General features: G+C 43.4%; 1 protein-coding gene across 2 annotated transcripts in view; it reads right to left on the bottom strand.

Annotated features, from left to right (window-relative positions):
* VWF (von Willebrand factor) overlaps positions 1 to 17,316 on the bottom strand; it is a 250,378-nt gene that overhangs the window by 138,803 nt on the left and 94,259 nt on the right. For both annotated transcript variants that reach the window (XM_063134384.1, XM_063134386.1), the window contains exons 24-27: positions 14,870 to 14,989; positions 10,957 to 11,113; positions 8,484 to 8,645; positions 5,957 to 6,092 (exon numbers count right to left, since the gene is read on the bottom strand). In XM_063134384.1, the coding sequence (XP_062990454.1) occupies positions 5,957 to 6,092; positions 8,484 to 8,645; positions 10,957 to 11,113; positions 14,870 to 14,989 (575 nt within the window). The remainder of the gene's footprint in view (positions 1 to 5,956; positions 6,093 to 8,483; positions 8,646 to 10,956; positions 11,114 to 14,869; positions 14,990 to 17,316) is intronic.

Genomic DNA, 17,316 nt, shown 5'->3' with positions numbered 1-17,316 from the left:
CCTCCTTTTCCCTCCGTGCGTGTGTCCTGTGTCATCTCCCCTCCTTTTCCCTCCGTGCGTGTGTGTGTGTGTCCTGTGTCATCTCCCCTCCTTTTCCCTCCGTGCGTGTGTCCTGTGTCATCTCCCCTCCTTTTCCCTCCGTGCGTGTGTCCTGTGTCATCTCCCCTCCTTTTCCCTCCGTGCGTGTGTGTGTGTGTCCTGTGTCATCTCCCCTCCTTTTCCCTCCGTGCGTGTGTGTGTGTGTCCTGTGTCATCTCCCCTCCTTTTCCCTCCGTGCGTGTGTCCTGTGTCATCTCCCCTCCTTTTCCCTCCGTGCGTGTGTCCTGTGTCATCTCCCCTCCTTTTCCCTCCGTGCGTGTGTGTGTGTGTCCTGTGTCGTCTCCCCTCCTTTTCCCTCCGTGTGTGTGTGTGTGTGTGTCCTGTGTCATCTCCCCTCCTTTTCCCTCCGTGTGTGTGTGTGTGTGTGTGTCCTGTGTCGTCTCCCCTCCTTTTCCCTCCCGGGATCTCCCCGGCCGATGGGCACAGCGCTCAGCGCTGTGGCCAGTCCGCGGCTTTTTGTGGCTACTCGTGAGTAAGCGATTAGCCGCAAAAAGCCACGGAAGTCCCTAGACCTTCCCCAGCTCCGGCCTCAGGCCGGAGCTGGGGAAAAGGCGCGCCATAAGCGAATTCGCTTATGGCGCGTTGGAGAAGGCCTCAGCGCAGCCTGTCTCCGGATTCCCCTGTGCGTCATCTGGACGCACAGCAGGGAAGCCGGGACAGAAGGCGCGCTAAGGCCTCGTCTAGGAAGGCCCTTAGTTTGCTTAGACTGGGTTCTTATTGTATCCGCATGTTTTATCAGTTGAATGCTAATCTTGTATTTCCTACCCTTATCCTGAATAAATTTGGGCTTAACCCTCCAAACTGGGAGCTGTGTGCGTGTGTTCTTGGGATCTGTGCAAAATCCAGTGGAAAAGCCAGCTTTGCTGGGGCGTGCTTCCTTTACACCAGGTTCCTCCTTTTTGCCCTTTTTGAAGATAGGGACAACGTTAGCCCTCCTCCAGTCGTCCGGCACCTCACTCGTTTTCCATGATTTTGCAAAGATAATCAACAGCTTTGAGACATGCCTGGTGGGAACATGGGAGAGGGCCTTCCCGGTGGCTTCTCCAGTGCTCTGGAACTCTGGAAGCTATACTCTGGAAGTTAGACCGGCTCCCTCCTTGATGTGCTTTTGGAGACAGGCAAAAACTTCTTTGTTCCAGCAGGCCTTTGGAGAATAATTTGGGCCTCCGTCTATGTTAAGGACTTGTAAAATTGTCGTATCTTTTAAATGTTTAATGTTTAATTTTGTAATTAATTAAAAAAAAACTTTTGTATATTTCTTTTCATAGGTGTTAAAATGTATATGTTTTAAATTTTGTAAGGCTGCCTTGAGGCCCAGTTTTGGGCAAAAGGCAGGATACAAATTAAAATAATAATAATAATAATAATAATAATAATAATAATAATAATAATAATCTGCTCTAGTCTGTCAATAAACGATCATACCTTAGTTCTATCAGTCTTTGGCATTTCATTTTTGTTTGCTACTTGTTTTTGTGATGGTGGGACTTGGCCAAATCAGAGTGAAGCAGAAAGGAGTAAAACAGAAAATCAGAAGAGAGGCCAAAACTCTAAAAAAAAATAGACAAATAAATTCAAATTGTCCCTGTATGTTACTCTTTTTCATCTTAAAAAGAGGACTGGGGTAAAGATGGGCAGGTACAGACAACTAAAACTCCAACTAAATATTATAAAGTTCTGGCAAAATACTTTTGCCTTTGTTAAAATCAGTGCCAGGACTTAGGTCAAGCCTGCAGTGGGTCCTGGACTTGAGACCAAAGGAATATGTGTACCACTGCCTAACTCTGTCTAAAGGAGGGGCACTGCAAGGAGCCCACAGCCACATCACAAGGGACCCTCTGAATCACAGTAAGTCAGAACTGGTCAGACTATAAAAGTTCCCCGGACAGGACTCTGCTATTAGCTATTAACTCCCTTTAGAGAGCTTTGCTCTCCATTTGCATTTGCCTTGTACCACCCTCAACAGAAACTGGGTCCAACAATGACTGCGCTTAGATTGTGAAAGTTCTGGAGTGGGGAGGGGGAACCCTGGCATATAATCCACTTACATCACTGAAGATGACATGTTACTGAGGCTAAGAATTTTTGGAATTAATCTGTTGAGTTACGGGACCAGCATAATTTATTGTTTTAATTCTGATGTAATATTTGGTGGATGACATTCTTTTAGCTTCCAATTTCCTTTGGATATTTGTTATACAAATGCTTTTCTATTGTTTGTACAGATGGCGTAGGCATCTAAATTAGGTGACAGCTACACGTAGTGATGTATCCCTAGTGAGCCAGACGTTTGTAAAGTTTGTAACATTCCACAATTGCATGGGAGCAGAAGTCACAGCCTACTGGCACGCACAATAAATTATTAGCAGGCATTTGGAAAGTTATAGTATGGGCTGACAATTTTTCTCTTAAGCTATATATTTCTTGAAATGGTCTGGCATTACAATGCTGGTTAGCACTGCCCCCATTTCTGGTAAAATTATTCATGGTCTTCAAAGGGCAATCATCATTAAGAAAGAGGAGTCTATACAACATGAATCCCCTCCAAATTAAGCTCCAGACATGCAAGGAAAGAGCTACGTCAGGAATAAGTGAGCAGCCAGCACCCTGGGCATAGGCTTACGCAAGGGGTATGCCAGGTGTGACAAGGCACAACCTAATGACTCAAACAATAAGCACTGAATTGAGGGGGGCACTGAGTGGGGATCCAGAGGGGGATCCAGACGCAGCGTGAATGGCCCTCCGGCTGCCTTCCAGCTACTCTGCTGCCACGCCGAAGAACTGCTACCTTCGTGAGAGCACCATTGGTCCTGGCAGCACAAATAAAAAGGAGTCGCTCTGCTGGGAGCAGGACATCAGTGTCTAAAGTGTTGAATAAATACATGAATAAAAATACTGTTCTTTATGACTGAGTATTCAATAAATGTTCACCTTTAAAAAGAAATCCCTGGGTGCATACCCTAATGAAATGTGCTGTGCATGCCTATGAACCTGGAATTATGTGCAGGGCATGGTTTGCAGCCAAAAACAGATAGTCACCTGTTTCAGAGCAGACATTAGTGTTCACTACTGACCATGTACAGAATACATGCTAAGCCACGGTGGTTAAGCATTTTAAAAGGAACATGATGGCTTTGGTTATTATTTGAAGCTTCGAAGCTTTTGTTCATCACCCACAACCAAAATCTTCTTTACTCTCTCTCTCTCTCTCTCTCTCTCTCTCTCTCTCTCACACACACACACACGGTATTGTAGAGGTTAAAAGTATTCTTAATCAAAAGTCTGTTGTTACATTGGTTTTAACCTATAAAGCTCTACATGGCTTGGGACCACAATACCTGATGTTCCACCTCTCCGACATGAACCTACCCGTACACTGCGCTCAACATCTAAGGTCCTCCTCCGAGTGCCTACTCCAAGGGAAGCTCGGAGGATGGCAACAAGGGAGAGGGGCCTTTTCAGTGGTGGCCCCCCGACTGTGAAATGATCTCCCCGATGAGGCTCGCCTGGCACCGACACTGTTATCTTTTAGGTGCCAGGTCAAGACTTTTCTCTTTTCCCAGGCATTTAACACCATTTAACAACGCTAAGTTTTAATGGACCCCCAGAACTTTTGTTTTTAAATGGATACTGTTGTTTTTATATTGTTGTTTTTAAATTTTGTATACTTTTAATGTTTACTGTTTAACTTTTGTAAACCGCCCAGAGAGCTTCGGCTATGGGGCGGTATATAAATGTAAAATAAATAAATAAAAGTCGCCATGAGAATTGGGCCTGTGGAAAATTGGACACCAGGGCCAGATCTACACGACGGCTTTAAAGCACTACATAACGGTTTTGACAACTGTCCATGGAGCTCTGTGTCCTGGGCCCCAACAGTTGTCAAAACTGTTACAAAGTGCTTTAAAGCTGCCATGTAGATCCAGCCCAGGAGTCTTGAACAGAAGATCCCGGTCGTGGGAAGAAGGCGCCCTGCTCAGGGAGCCACTGCAGCGACCTGCCAGAAGAACGAGCTGCTAATCTTCCCCTGCTGCCCTCTAGCGCCACAACTGCAGAGGGGGCCAAGAACTCGTACGGCAGCCATCACCTCAGTAAGGTTCAAGGGATCCAAGGGACAGGCGAATCAGTGGCATTCAGCTCGCCAAGGATTGCCAAGCTTCACCTGGAAGCTCAGATTGCCTCGCTCCTATTTTCAATGGCGATCCGTTTCCATTTATTCATTCATTGATTGATTACATTTCTATATCACCCAACAGCCAAAACTCTCTGAATAGTTTACAAATATTGAAACCTTACAAATACAATATAAAACATAGTATAAAACCATTACATATTAACATTTTTGGAAAACAATCAACATTCAAATTAGGAAAATGCACATTTTTTAATGTGTGCACCCAAATGTGCACTTTCCCCCATAGATTAAAGCATGAAAATGTGTATTTTAAAAAAATGTGTGCATTTTTCTAAAGTATGCATTTTGCAAACGCAAGCTTGGGAATGTGCAATTTTTTTCTCAAAACTGTGCTCCTATTCATATTTGGGGTTGTGAACAGGGCAAATGTAAGTTAAAAACAAATCAAAACTAAATTCTCTTACATCCCTACCAATAGGGTTTCTTTTACAGACTCTTCTTAGCTTCTCAGACTGAGTAATTTGTAGCCTGAGAGCAGACTGAGCTGCTCTCAAATTGTCTGATTCCTGACTCGGTTAGGACTTGCCTTCAGTCCACTTAGAAAGCTGCTGCCTGTGTCCTGGCTTCTCAACCTGAACAACTTGTTGCCTCTAGACTAACAGATCTTTACTAAAAATGAAAAGACGGGCAGACAGACAGATTGTATGCATTTTAAAGGAAAGGTGCAACCACGTGGACTCCGCAAAACAAACAAACAAACTAACCCAATGCCAACATTTCTTGAAAGCTCAGGCAAGGGGCTTCTGGGCCGGTGCAGATGTAAACTTGACTTCCTGTCAATTGTGGCTAACAAATCAGGAATCAGCCTTAGGAATGCACACTCCCCATCTCCCTCCTCCTCCCCTCTGGGGAGCAAAGTTTTCCATCCAACCTTAACTGCAGTTAATATTAACCAGTGTTCTCCTTAAACCAGGGGCGGGAAGCCTCTCTCAGCCCGAGGGCCAAATTCATTTCCAGATAAGCTCTCAGCGGCCACATTCCATTGGTGAGCAGAGCAAAATGCAAAATGGTTGGGCCGAAATACTAGCATATTTTAGCTTACGGCGGTTACTGCCAGTAACTCAGCCTTAGGAGAAGCATTTCAAATGACCAGGATGAGGTGGAGCGCAAGCAAAAGCTGGAAAACTACCCAATGATAAGCACTCAGGGGAAGTGGAGTGGTCATCTGGGGAACCCTGGAGGGCCAGATTAGGACCTCAGCAAGGCCAGATTTGGTTCATTGGTCTGAAGTTCCCCTGCTTTAAAACAAGATCTGAAGTCCACTTTAAACGATGGTCCGGTTCCCACTTAGATGGGACCCCTGGCTAGCATTAATTGCTGTGGACATTTTTGACATTTCCTTAAACGGCAGTGAAGCCAAGGGAGGGTGGGATCTGCTCCCAAGAGGGAACGGTGAGAGGAAGGAGCATTCGTCCTGAGAATGGCTCTGACTTTGTTAACCATGGTTAACAGAAATCTAATGTTACATCTGCATCAGCTCTCCTGAGGACAATATCATTGCTCCCTCTAACAGAAAACCTTGCTGGAATCTGCACTGAATGTTTGTGCTATCAGATAGGAGCAATAGCAAAATCCAGTGCTGTGGGTGATGCACCTGCCTACATTTCTTCACTTCTTTTCCTCGCCCTGCCCACCCACTCAGAAAAAAAAATCACATTTTACCAGGATTGGCAGAGTTGTGGATCTTCAGCATTCAAAATGATGCTCTTCCCATGGGAAATTCTGCGCCCTCTTAATTCACATACCGGACATTCTTCGAGATGAACACAAGACTCGGAAAGCTCATCAAGTATTTTCCCTGTTTAGAAATTGAGGTTTAAACAAAAACAACAAAAACAACCCTAGCCACATCCTAAGGTTCTAAACATATTGCCTCCCCTTGAAAACCTGATTCCATCTTGGACTTGCAAGAGTAGCTCAACTCTTATTTATTTATTTATGTATTTATTACATTTCTATACTGCCCAATAGCCAGAGCTCTCTGGGTGGTTCACAACTCTTGCAAGTTGAGATGCCAGACAGACAGTTGTTAGCTACTGCAATTCCTAGATACCTGCATTGCTGGTGGTGTCAGTCCATTTTTCAGACTTGATCTACTATTTCACTGGTTCTGGGGAAAAGGTAACAAGGAGCTGCCATGAAAGTACACTCTGATTTATCCCTCCACCCCCCCTCCAGCTTCTAAATTGAAATCCGGGGAAGAAGGGCCATGGAAGGCAAAAATGGAAGGATCAGCAATTGGCAAGCTGTAGACTAAACATGGTTGCAAAGTGCTCCCATCTGATTTCCCAGTTACCGAAAAAGCAAGGAATATGTGTAGAGGAATGGTTCCCAAACGGTATGCCGGAGCATCTTTTCAAAGTGTTATGAAAATTAAAGCCACCATGTTCAATACCCATCAGAGTAAGAAGGCCACATGCAGCATTGATCGCGCGCACACACACACACCCCCAAAGTCTCATGTCTTCATTCCTGGGGCCGGGGCAAGGCAGGTAAACCATAGTCCCATCCCTGAGGCCTCACTGAAGGGGCAAGGGGGGTGCCAAAAGGCAATATTAACTGAGTTGTTCTGCAGTCACAAGAAGGATACCTGTCCATTATTGTTTGGGAGAGCTCACTGAGAAAAGATATGGGTATCTTTTTGAGTTTAAGAGTGAAGTGTTTCTCCAGCTTTAACACAGAAAAGAAAAAATAATACCCATTGATCAAAAGCTTGGGAAACAGCAGCGTGGCGGACTCAGGGCCCAGTCCTGGGACCTGCTGGTAGTCCAGTTTGGGAAGTGGTGTGGGGCCCTGGGGTGCCATTGCCTTACTCCTGCACAATGTTCATAGGAGTCAATAATTATGGTCCCCACCATCACCATAACAACCACAAACTTTATTCTGAGGATCTGCCTCCAGCAAGAAGCAGCTGTTGTGGTATTTTGGTCTTTAAAGACAAAAACAAAACATTTGCAAGTGTTTCCCCAATTGAGCCAGTAAACTAAGTTGCCAGACTAGCCTCTGCTATGGAGTCATGAATCCTTCCATGCCTCCTGACCTCAACTGAGCAGGAGCTGAGCAGGAGCTAGCCACATCATTTTAAAATCCCTTTTTGCACGCCTTTTTTCCTGCTTGGCTCTCCACCTCAGTAGGATCCATCTTTCTCCCTCAACAACTGCTCAGTAGAAACAGAAAGGCACTCTCATTTTAGAATATTCCTGCTGGTTAGGACAAAGTACAATCCGTATTTAACAGCTATGTCTGCTCTCCTCCCCCACTTTTTTATTCCAGAGAAGATCCATGGGGCCTAATCCAGAATGGGAACCTAGCATGGAGATTAGGGGTCTTTTAAGGTCTGGATCACAGGCCTTGGGCCAACTCTAGAGTAAAAACTGAAAACAAGGCATAGCTGATAGATACTGATTTAAAGGAATGTCTGTTTTGGCCCTCTTATGGTGCTTTCAGTGTTCAAAGCACTTTACACACATTACAATAGTAGCCCTGTCTGGTAAACTAGTACTCTTATCTCTGTACTGTAGATGGGAGTTGAATCCAATGGTTCTAGTGGATTTATAGCAGAGATAAGGTTTGCACCAGGAACTTCACAGAACACAAGCTCATTCTCTACCCCTGCTCTTCACTCCACTATGCATTTGCAACAAGAGCCCTTTTCAGGTGTTCGCTTGAGTGGGTGAGGGCTTAGCATGTGTACTGGGATGGGAAAGGGAGAGCGAGCCCTGCCCCGCCCTTCAACCCCTCAGCTCAGACCTTGCTGTATTGAATGGACAAGGTCTGAAAGGGAGCTGTGCTCATGTTCACTTCAACACGAGTAGAACTTTCCATGTGATAGTTAACTCTGATAGGACAGGGGTTTGCAAGTGTGCAGAGAATTGTATTTGCCTTCAAACAAATGTACACAAATGTTCAGACTTTGCAAGGTCTGAACTGAAGGGGTTAGAATCAGCCAGCCTGGAGACACAGTCCCAGAACGTCCCTTAAGCCTTCACATCTTCAAGCAATGACTGAACAGCACTTAAGCCAGAATCAAAACTTAATGATCAGGAGGGTACAAAATAGAAAGGCAATGGAGCAAGCTCTAGTGTGTCTTCCCACACTTCAGAAGAAATGTCAAGAAGATTATCTGTTTTGATAGTAAAAGCTAAGAAACAGCATCCTAAGAAGTTTGCACCAAGGAAGCCATGCTTGCCTGCAGGGCAGTGTGCCTGGCACCCTTCGACGCACTTCACAGGGCATGCCACTGGATCCAAGTGCTGGCACGTCCTTGGACAGGCAGGGCCACAGCTGTTGTATCTCCATTCACACTGGTAGCCTCCTTCGTCTTCCTTGTTCATGTGTTCACAGCTTTGTGCTATGAAATATAAAGAAAAGAATAACGCACTAACACTCGTAAATAATAATAATGATGATGATGGTAAAGTACAAGCTAGATAGGACAAGGAGAAGAAAGACAAAGACAACTACTACAGCAAACAGAGTATACAATAACCCTGGAAGAACTGAAGTAAACAATATAAAGGACACACAACTGGAAAGCACCCGGCCCGGACCAAATTCAAAATTTCTGATACAAACAGCTTACTTCAATACACGAATACCTCGCTCAATAGATCAACACTGTCATTGAACACCCACACCTATTCCGGCTATTCCTTACCAAAGGCAAAACCTACATTAAACCAAAACACCCAGACACCCAAAACCCAGCTAACTACAGACCCATAACATGCCTCCCAACACTCTACAAAATTATATCTGCCACAATCACACAGAAAATTGAAGCACATCTCACCCAACATAATACACTTACAGAAGAACAAAAAGGTTGCAAAAAGAACAGCAGAGGATGCAAAAAAAGAAGTTAATAGACAGTTTCATCATGAAGCAAACAGAAAAACAGAGAAGAAACCTCCACACCTGCTACATCGACTATAAAAAGGTTTTTTGAATCCATCCCACACAGTTGGCTGAAAAAAGTAGTTGAAATTTACAAAATACATCCTTCAATCCAAAATCTTCTGACAAGAATCATGGAGACATGGAGAATGACAATACACCTAACAACAGACAAGGATCATAAATATCAAACGTGGCATATTCCAAGGTGACGCATCCAATGCTCTAAGGTTCTGCCTGTGTCTCAATCCACTAGCCAACACCCTTACAAACAACACATACAGCATTGACATAAAACACCAAAGACAAGCAAAGCACAGAATCAACCACCTCGTGTACATGGATGACATCAAAACCTATGCCTCAACTCTGACACAGATAAAAGGCCTCCTGCGAATCTCTGAAGAACTGATGACAGACAAGAAAATGGAATTCGGAATAGGAAAATGCAAGATGCTACACATAGAAAAAGGAAAATGGAAAGAAGAAGAAACAGCAGAAACATTAAATAACAAAATACTACATAACATGGAAGAAAATGAAACATACAAATACTTAGGATTCCAGCAAAGCACAAAAATCAATCACTCCACAGTAAAAACAACTAAGAATGCAATATAAAACTCGTCTATCACAAATCCTAAAATCCAAACTCAACTCTAAAAACACTTTCAAAGCCATCAACACCTACGCAATACCCATCCTCACATACTCATTCAGAATCGCACACTGGTCACACGCTGAACTTGAAGAAATAAACAGACTCAATCGCATCGAACTCACAAAACACCACATGTTTTCCATCCCAACTCATGCATTGAAAGAACAACAATTAGCAGGAAAGAAGGAGGAAGAGGTCTGTTGGACATCAACACAATCCATGATAAACAGTAGGACGCTGCACAGACCCCCAATTCACTTCGGATCCCGATTCGGCCCTTCTGAATTGGGCCTGATTCACTTCAGTTTGATTCAGACCTACCCCGATTCACTTCAGAACCAAATCCAAAGCGAGATTCGGATCTCCAAATCGAGATTTGGATGACTCATTTTCCCCATAGACTTGCATTGGGAGAAATAAATGCCTTTAACTTTTTTTTTATTTTTAACGATAGAAACTCGGTGGCCTTACAGATGGCCTGTGGCTAATCTTGTGTGAAAAATTTCAGACACATCTGTGCAGCAAAGTGCTATAACTTCCTCATTTTTCAAGATACACACATGAAACTTGGATACAAGTGGCCTAACACAGCCTCAGGATCTTCCCATTCAGACAGAAAGAAACAGTCAGGGACTGTAAATTTAGGCAGCCCAGTCAATACACACACAATGTGGCTGTAAGCAAAGCCAAAAAACACAAACCAGACACGTCCAACTGCACCCTGACCCCAATATGCGCTGCTAGCACAACACAGATGTCTCTGCACCTCAAAGAACAGGACTCAGTGGGGAAAGCCATGATAGCTAAACTGTTCTAAAACCAACGTAGGTTTTTGGTATAGATATGCCCAGAGTATGTAGTGCCACACTGAGACATCCACAAGAACTCAGCAAAAGGTCATGTGAAAAGGGAGGGGCTTGGTTGTTTGGTTTGTTTGGTTTGATAAACATTCCATTGATAGTTATGGCTGAGGACCAGGATTACAAGAAAAGCAACTACTATTTTCTAAATCTACTTTGCCAAAGGAAGAACAATACATTCAGTTCTTACACATTTCTTCCATCTTGATTTTGTTTTATTTCCCCCACTGTTCTGAACCACTTACGGCATAAAGCAGGTGACCTCCAGTGAACCACTGCCCCTTTCTGTGCACAAGCATGAGCATAAGTGGCGATGGCATCACAGAAGCAGGCACAGTCCCCAATGGATTCACAAGCACAGGTATCATACAGGCAGATGTCCACATACGGCTCAGGATCCACCTGCATTAAGAAGAAGAGCTTATTAAATTTCACACAAAAAAGAACCCCCCTCCAAACTGAATGGGCACCCATAACAAAATGGTGTGGTGTATCTCCTTGCCCTCTTAACAGGGGTGTTCCTTTCCACAGCTCCAGCCAGCCTGGAACAGAATATTCATAGCACTTTTCAGGACTCAGAAAGAGCATCTCTACATTAGGGGGGAGGAAACCCACATCCTTACCAGGCTTTCTTCTGGGGTCTTTCTGCATTTACCATGACTCCTTTAGATGGCAACCAATGGCAACCATGTGATTTGTAATTAAAAACTTCCCCTCATGGCAATGCTCCATAAAGTTCAATGTAATAGCATCATTTAGTGACTGTGTTACAGCGCTGACTTTACACACTGGGGATATCCCACAATATCCCATGATAATTTTGAATAGTGTATTATCTCTCATCTTTTATAAAGTGAGATTACTAGGGGAAGGCACAGGAAACATCCTGGAAGTTGACGGCATCATGTAAAGAATTTGCAAGCTTCCAAGAGTGGCCAATCATGAGAGTGCCATAAATCACTCATGTAGAGAAGCTCAACAGGAGAGAGAGCTTTCTTGAGCAGGGCCGGGCCGGGCCAGGCAGGAAAAAAGTGCATCCCCCCCTACTGAAACCTTTCTCTGCTGTAAAAGGTTCAGAGCTGGCTGCAAGCCCCAAACAGGAACGCTTTGCTGCTACATAGAAGAATGGGGAGGAATTATTATCTTTCAATCACCCTGCATCAAACATGACATTTTACGGAGGGTCCAGATAACGTTGTCTTCTGTTTGTAATCCTCTTGTGTTTCCCACCACTTCTTCCATCTTTTTCTTACCAGCAAAAACTCCATGAAGAAGGAAAAGATGGAACAGGTGCACAATGCCTTTTGATTTGTGGTGCTAGCAGACCCATATCTGGAAGCATACTAAGTTTCTGGACAGTGGGAAAGGAGCAGGGTATCCTTTTTCCTTTTTCAACACACACAAAAACTTTCCAGATCGTGTGGGGAAGTGAGCTAGAGTGGATATTTAAATACTTCAGGCCACACATCTCCTCTGGGATATTATACGCTGTTAGGGACTCAAGCAGACCAGTGATCGACCTGCCTCCATCTTTTCCCTTCCTCCACATTCCATAGCTTAACTGCCCCCAACATTCTATGGCTCTAGGCCAGGGGTGCAGCACTGGGGACACCCACCCCTGGGTACCCGGTTCATCCCAGTTCATCCTCCCCCACCCCACCAGGGCCCCACCAGGCCCACCCCCTTTCCCCAACCACTGATCACTGGGCGGCTTTTGTGCATTTCACCACCACCACCGTTCTAAAAGGCCAAAAGGCCTCCTCTCCCATGGCTTCGTTTCTGACAGGAAGAGCATTACGCAAACATTTGCAGGTGTTTTTAGTGTTCTGACCCTGCCCCACCGCCACTGGAACATGACCCCTAAGAGCTTCTCCAAGATGGGCTTTGGTCCTTGAGGTGAAAGAGGTCCTGCTCCCCTGGCCTAATCAGTCATGGAGAATGGGTCTTTGCTAGACTATTTGGGGATTCCCGGAGTATTTATTCCTTTTTCAAACTAATATATTTCTGCATACTTGGGGAATTTCCAAAGTACAGAGAAACCACTCCCTTAGGTTGGGTTGGCCTCGTTTCATTTCCAAACTGATAGGCTCAAGACCATCCAAGTTCGGCATTAGAGGGTATGATAATGTTTAAGCCTTTAATACTTGATTTTGATCTAAGAACAAAAATAATATTATTATGTGCTCCCCACTTTCTTGAGTGGCAAGAAGCTCCAGGGTAGTTTACTTTGGGCAAAAATTCACTGGAGATTTAGGTTGTCTTTGTAATTTTTGCTACAAAGAAATACGCAAGCATAAGCCAAGGCAATCACACTCCTTCAGCTGGTAACAGTTACTAAGACTCTAAGAGAGCAGCTCTTGCATTCTCCATCCCCACTCCAATGACCCTCCCTCATTTAGAAACTCCAGCTGAACTCTCAGCCCACTTCTGCACATTTAAACTGCAAATAGAGAATGAAGAGCTGGCGGGGGTGGGGGGGTGGACGCCCCTTCAGTTGGCTGGGAGCTGCCCAGCTGGCCCTGTTCTGGGAGCCAGCCTGACTGAGCACTCGGCAATGCGTACTTTCTGGGGGCTCAATTCCTCAGCATGCTGTTAGTGTGCTGGGGCAATTGTGCCTTTTCTGGAGGCCCCAGAACTTTGCCTCCCCCACCCCACCCCAATCGTGGCCTTAAAGGCCCTGTTGGATTAAGAGGGCCTTTAACACCATGGTTGGTGTGAGGGGGAGGAGGCAAAACACGCTTTCTGGGGCCTCTAAAAACTGCGTAATTCCCCTGGCACACCATTAGCTAGATTCCCAAGCTGGGGAAATCGTGTATTTCCCCCCTCCACTCTAATGGCACCCATGCATTTTCCCATGGGGGAAAGGACAAAGGATGCACATGGCTTCCAGGCAGAAGTGAGTCCCACCTGGACCTGCAATGCCTTTGTCCTGCACTAGTGATGGGGTGAGAATCTGCCCAGCACATCCATTGGGGGCCAGGAGGGCCAGATGTGGGGGCATCCACTGCCCTTGCAGGCCCAGGCAGATTTTCACCCCGTCGCTAACAGCAAAATCACCTCTTCCTCCCCCTCCCTGCAGAGCATGGGTCCTGGGGTACTCCCAGATGGAGGGCTCCTAGCGCTCACGGTCAAAAGGCATTGTGCAGCTCTTCCATCCTTTCTTCCTTGATGGATTTTCCACAGTAAGAAAAAGATGGAAGAAGCAGTGCAAAAGCACAGGCGATTTCTCAGGGGAGGACAAAATCATCTGCCCCTTCCTCTGCAGGCATAAAATTCAATGAACCAGGCAGAGTGATAGCACCATAAAACCATTATTTTTTTGTTGCCAAGGTTCTGCCTATCCCTCAGACTAAATGTATGCAAAATTGTAGTGATAAACCCATCTACAAATATCAAGATGACCAAACTAGCAACCATGTTATTTGGATAGATTTGGTATCTAGAGTGGTGATTCAATAAGGTCAGGATTAGTCATTTCTGTAGCTCATGGCAGGACCTAGAATATATAAGAAATAGGAGAAAGGGTGAGAAATTATGCCTGCCCAACTATTGCCTGGCGGGGCAGGAGTGTCAGTTGTCCAGAAGGGAACTTCCCACTAAGTCCAATGTTCCTTTTCACGCTTGATGGTAGGAGAGAAGGCAGAAAAGGGATGCACTACAGCTGCTCCACATCCCAGGTGAAAATGAATGGCCAGGTTCCCATGGAAAAGCAGTAGTGTCATCCTTGACTCCAGAACCCACCTACTAACGGCAGTGTGTGCAGAAACAAGTGTTGACTTACAAAGGCTGATGGCAAAGACCATGATGCCACCTTGCAAATGGCTACAGTAACATTCAGATCATCCCCAGTGAGCAGTTTGATAACATCTGATAAGGTTTTTAATGTTTCCTGGGATTTACTGTTGATTTTCTTTTCTTTTTTTAAAAAAAACTGTTGTATTTTTTACACTGGCTTTATATTATGTATTTTTTAGAGTTTTGATCTTTGTAAACTGCCCAGAGAGCTTTGGCTGTTGGGTGGCATAGCAATGTAACAAATGAAATGAGTTATGAAAAAGGTTCTTGAATTAGAGAATGATTAAAGCAATTGATGACAGATGCTTGCCAAGGCACTGAAAGCAGAAAGGGAGTGTGACAACTGGAAAAGAAAGGGTTTACCAGCTTTTTGCACTCTTTGAAGAGGTCACTGTTCAGGGCACTGCAGGAGGTCTCCACCATCACTTGCTTCACTACATTACCATTGCACAATGCAGAAGCCAAGCCTTGACCCTGGGAAAGCTTAATGAAAAGAAGAAACACTGGTACATCATTACTGAAACAAATGCAACTACTTAACTTCCAACTGCTTATTTATTTATATACATAGTGGCTACTGTGATAACAATCCATTTTACGAAATATCAAATGGAATCTGATAGGAACAGATCTGAATATCCGGTACTTGATTTTATAATGAAAAATGCAAGCTGACTGGGTTACCGTTAGGGCTTCTCTTTGAGTGCAAACAACCCTGAGTTTTCAAAAGCAGATGGATGAGGCACACATGCTAAATGTATCCACATATTTGTATCTTTAATTCCAATTTTAATGCACCATTTAGCTCAAAGTTAACTACTTTTAATTTCCATTGATTTCAATGGAAAATATTTAAGCATATGCCTTCCACTAAAAGTAAAAGAACAATGTTTCCCTTTGGCTGCATTATGTCCAAAATATAAAGGTAGTAGCAATTATTATAAAGACGCTAAACTTTAATCAGCATAATTAGTAGATTAATCAATAGATTTGTTGTTGATTATTTATTACACATTTTAATTAGTAAATCTGCTAGTTACTTGAGGCAACTGATTCTAGCATATCATTATAACAGGGAATTAAAAAAACCAAATGATTACTTATGCTTTTTCTTTCTAACAATGAGCTAGTGTTTTTTAAGTTTATCTTTACTTTATCAAAAAAGGAACAGTAGGTTCCTTAGGTTCTCATTATATGACAAAATATGTAAATATAGTACATTAAGGATTTTATTTATTTATTTATTACATTTATGTACCACCCCATAGCCGAAGCTCTCTGGGAGTAATCATCTACAATTACTCCCAGAGAGTAATTTAGTGGAATAATCATCTACAATTGATTAATGAGCTAAAATTAGATGTATAATCAACTAAACATTATTTAATAAATTGATTAAACTTTCATAAATGCCCTTAATATCAAAACCTCATTTAAATTTAATTAAGTAATTTCTAGTTATTCATTTATATTTTATATTAGTAGATTAACTGATCAAATTTCTTTAATTAAATTTACATTAGGGTCTGATAAATGGTAAAATGGACATTCTACACGGAACCTGTGAATTTCTGTTCTCATCCATGGAAGGCAAACAGCTGGCTCTGGGATGGATCCTTCCTTCAGAGTCAGAAAGTCAGGTGGAGTTGTACCAGAAAGAGGAAGGGTCTCCCCTTAAGACTCAGACCTGACCATTCCTGAACATTGCCCATGCTGACTGGGATGATGGCAGCTGAAGTCCAAAATATCTGGAGGGCATCAGGTTGGAGAAGGCTGCATTACAGCATAGAAATACAGCTAATATTAAGGCTGTATCAACTCTAACTGCTGCAATGAGCAGCAAACGCTTTAGAGAATTGTGTACAATCCAAGAACACCCAGAGGAGTTTCAGAAGCAGAAGTGTCACAGAAGCCTGGAATTCGATGGTGAGGTTTCCATTATTTCTTGTGAACACAACCTCCCCACATACAAACATTCACAATCAGCTGAGAATTGTAAAATGTAATTAATTTACATCATCTTGGGCAAGCTTGGCTTCTCACCTTCGCTTGATAAAGATATATATATATATATATATATATATTAAAGGAGATTACTTTCAGAGCAGGGGCTAACCCAAATCAAGCTGTCCTTGTCCCAGTGAGGGGGCAATAATTATCTACATTTCAGCTAATTAATTAAATTGACTGATTAATGAGTTAAAACATAGATCGGGGTGAGCAACATGCATCTCCTTTACCGAGGCTTCTGCTTTCAGATTCTTTGTGGGATTAAGATTGGATCCTTCACACATGTTCTTTTCCAGGGAATTTCTTTCTCTGTCTTTCTATACGTACAATCACTAGGTGGAGATATAGTATAGTAGAATTGCACAAATACACTAGCATTTCATGCCACCATTCATATATGTACCAGCTTTCCTCATTAGGAAAAAAAATTGCTAAAATGATTGCAAACAATAGAAGAGGCCCTGGAGGACAATGACATCATGAAAAGCACCTACAAACTACTGTGAGTGAGGAATCACAAACACACAATAAATGTCTCATGTAGAAAGACTCCAAGAAAGAACGACCATCATAATGCAGATAATAAACTAGAAACTTTGGAAAGTCAGAAGCTATAGCCGCTGAAAGTTCTACAGCACGTTACTGTACATATTTTTCATAAGGCAGTATTTTAACGTACAGTGAGGACTTGGAGGTTTTTACAAATTAAATTTTGACCACACCTCAACCATGATTAGTTTACCCAACCAACAACAAAAGATATTGTGGCTGCAAGCTTCAGTACAAGCCGATCAGGAGAG

Source organism: Elgaria multicarinata, chromosome 9 (assembly GCF_023053635.1).
Source record: "Elgaria multicarinata webbii isolate HBS135686 ecotype San Diego chromosome 9, rElgMul1.1.pri, whole genome shotgun sequence".
Taxonomy (NCBI): Eukaryota; Metazoa; Chordata; class Lepidosauria; order Squamata; family Anguidae; genus Elgaria; species Elgaria multicarinata.
The sequence above is the reverse complement of the archived record's forward strand: the minus strand, read 5'-3'. Positions and strand labels throughout refer to the sequence as shown.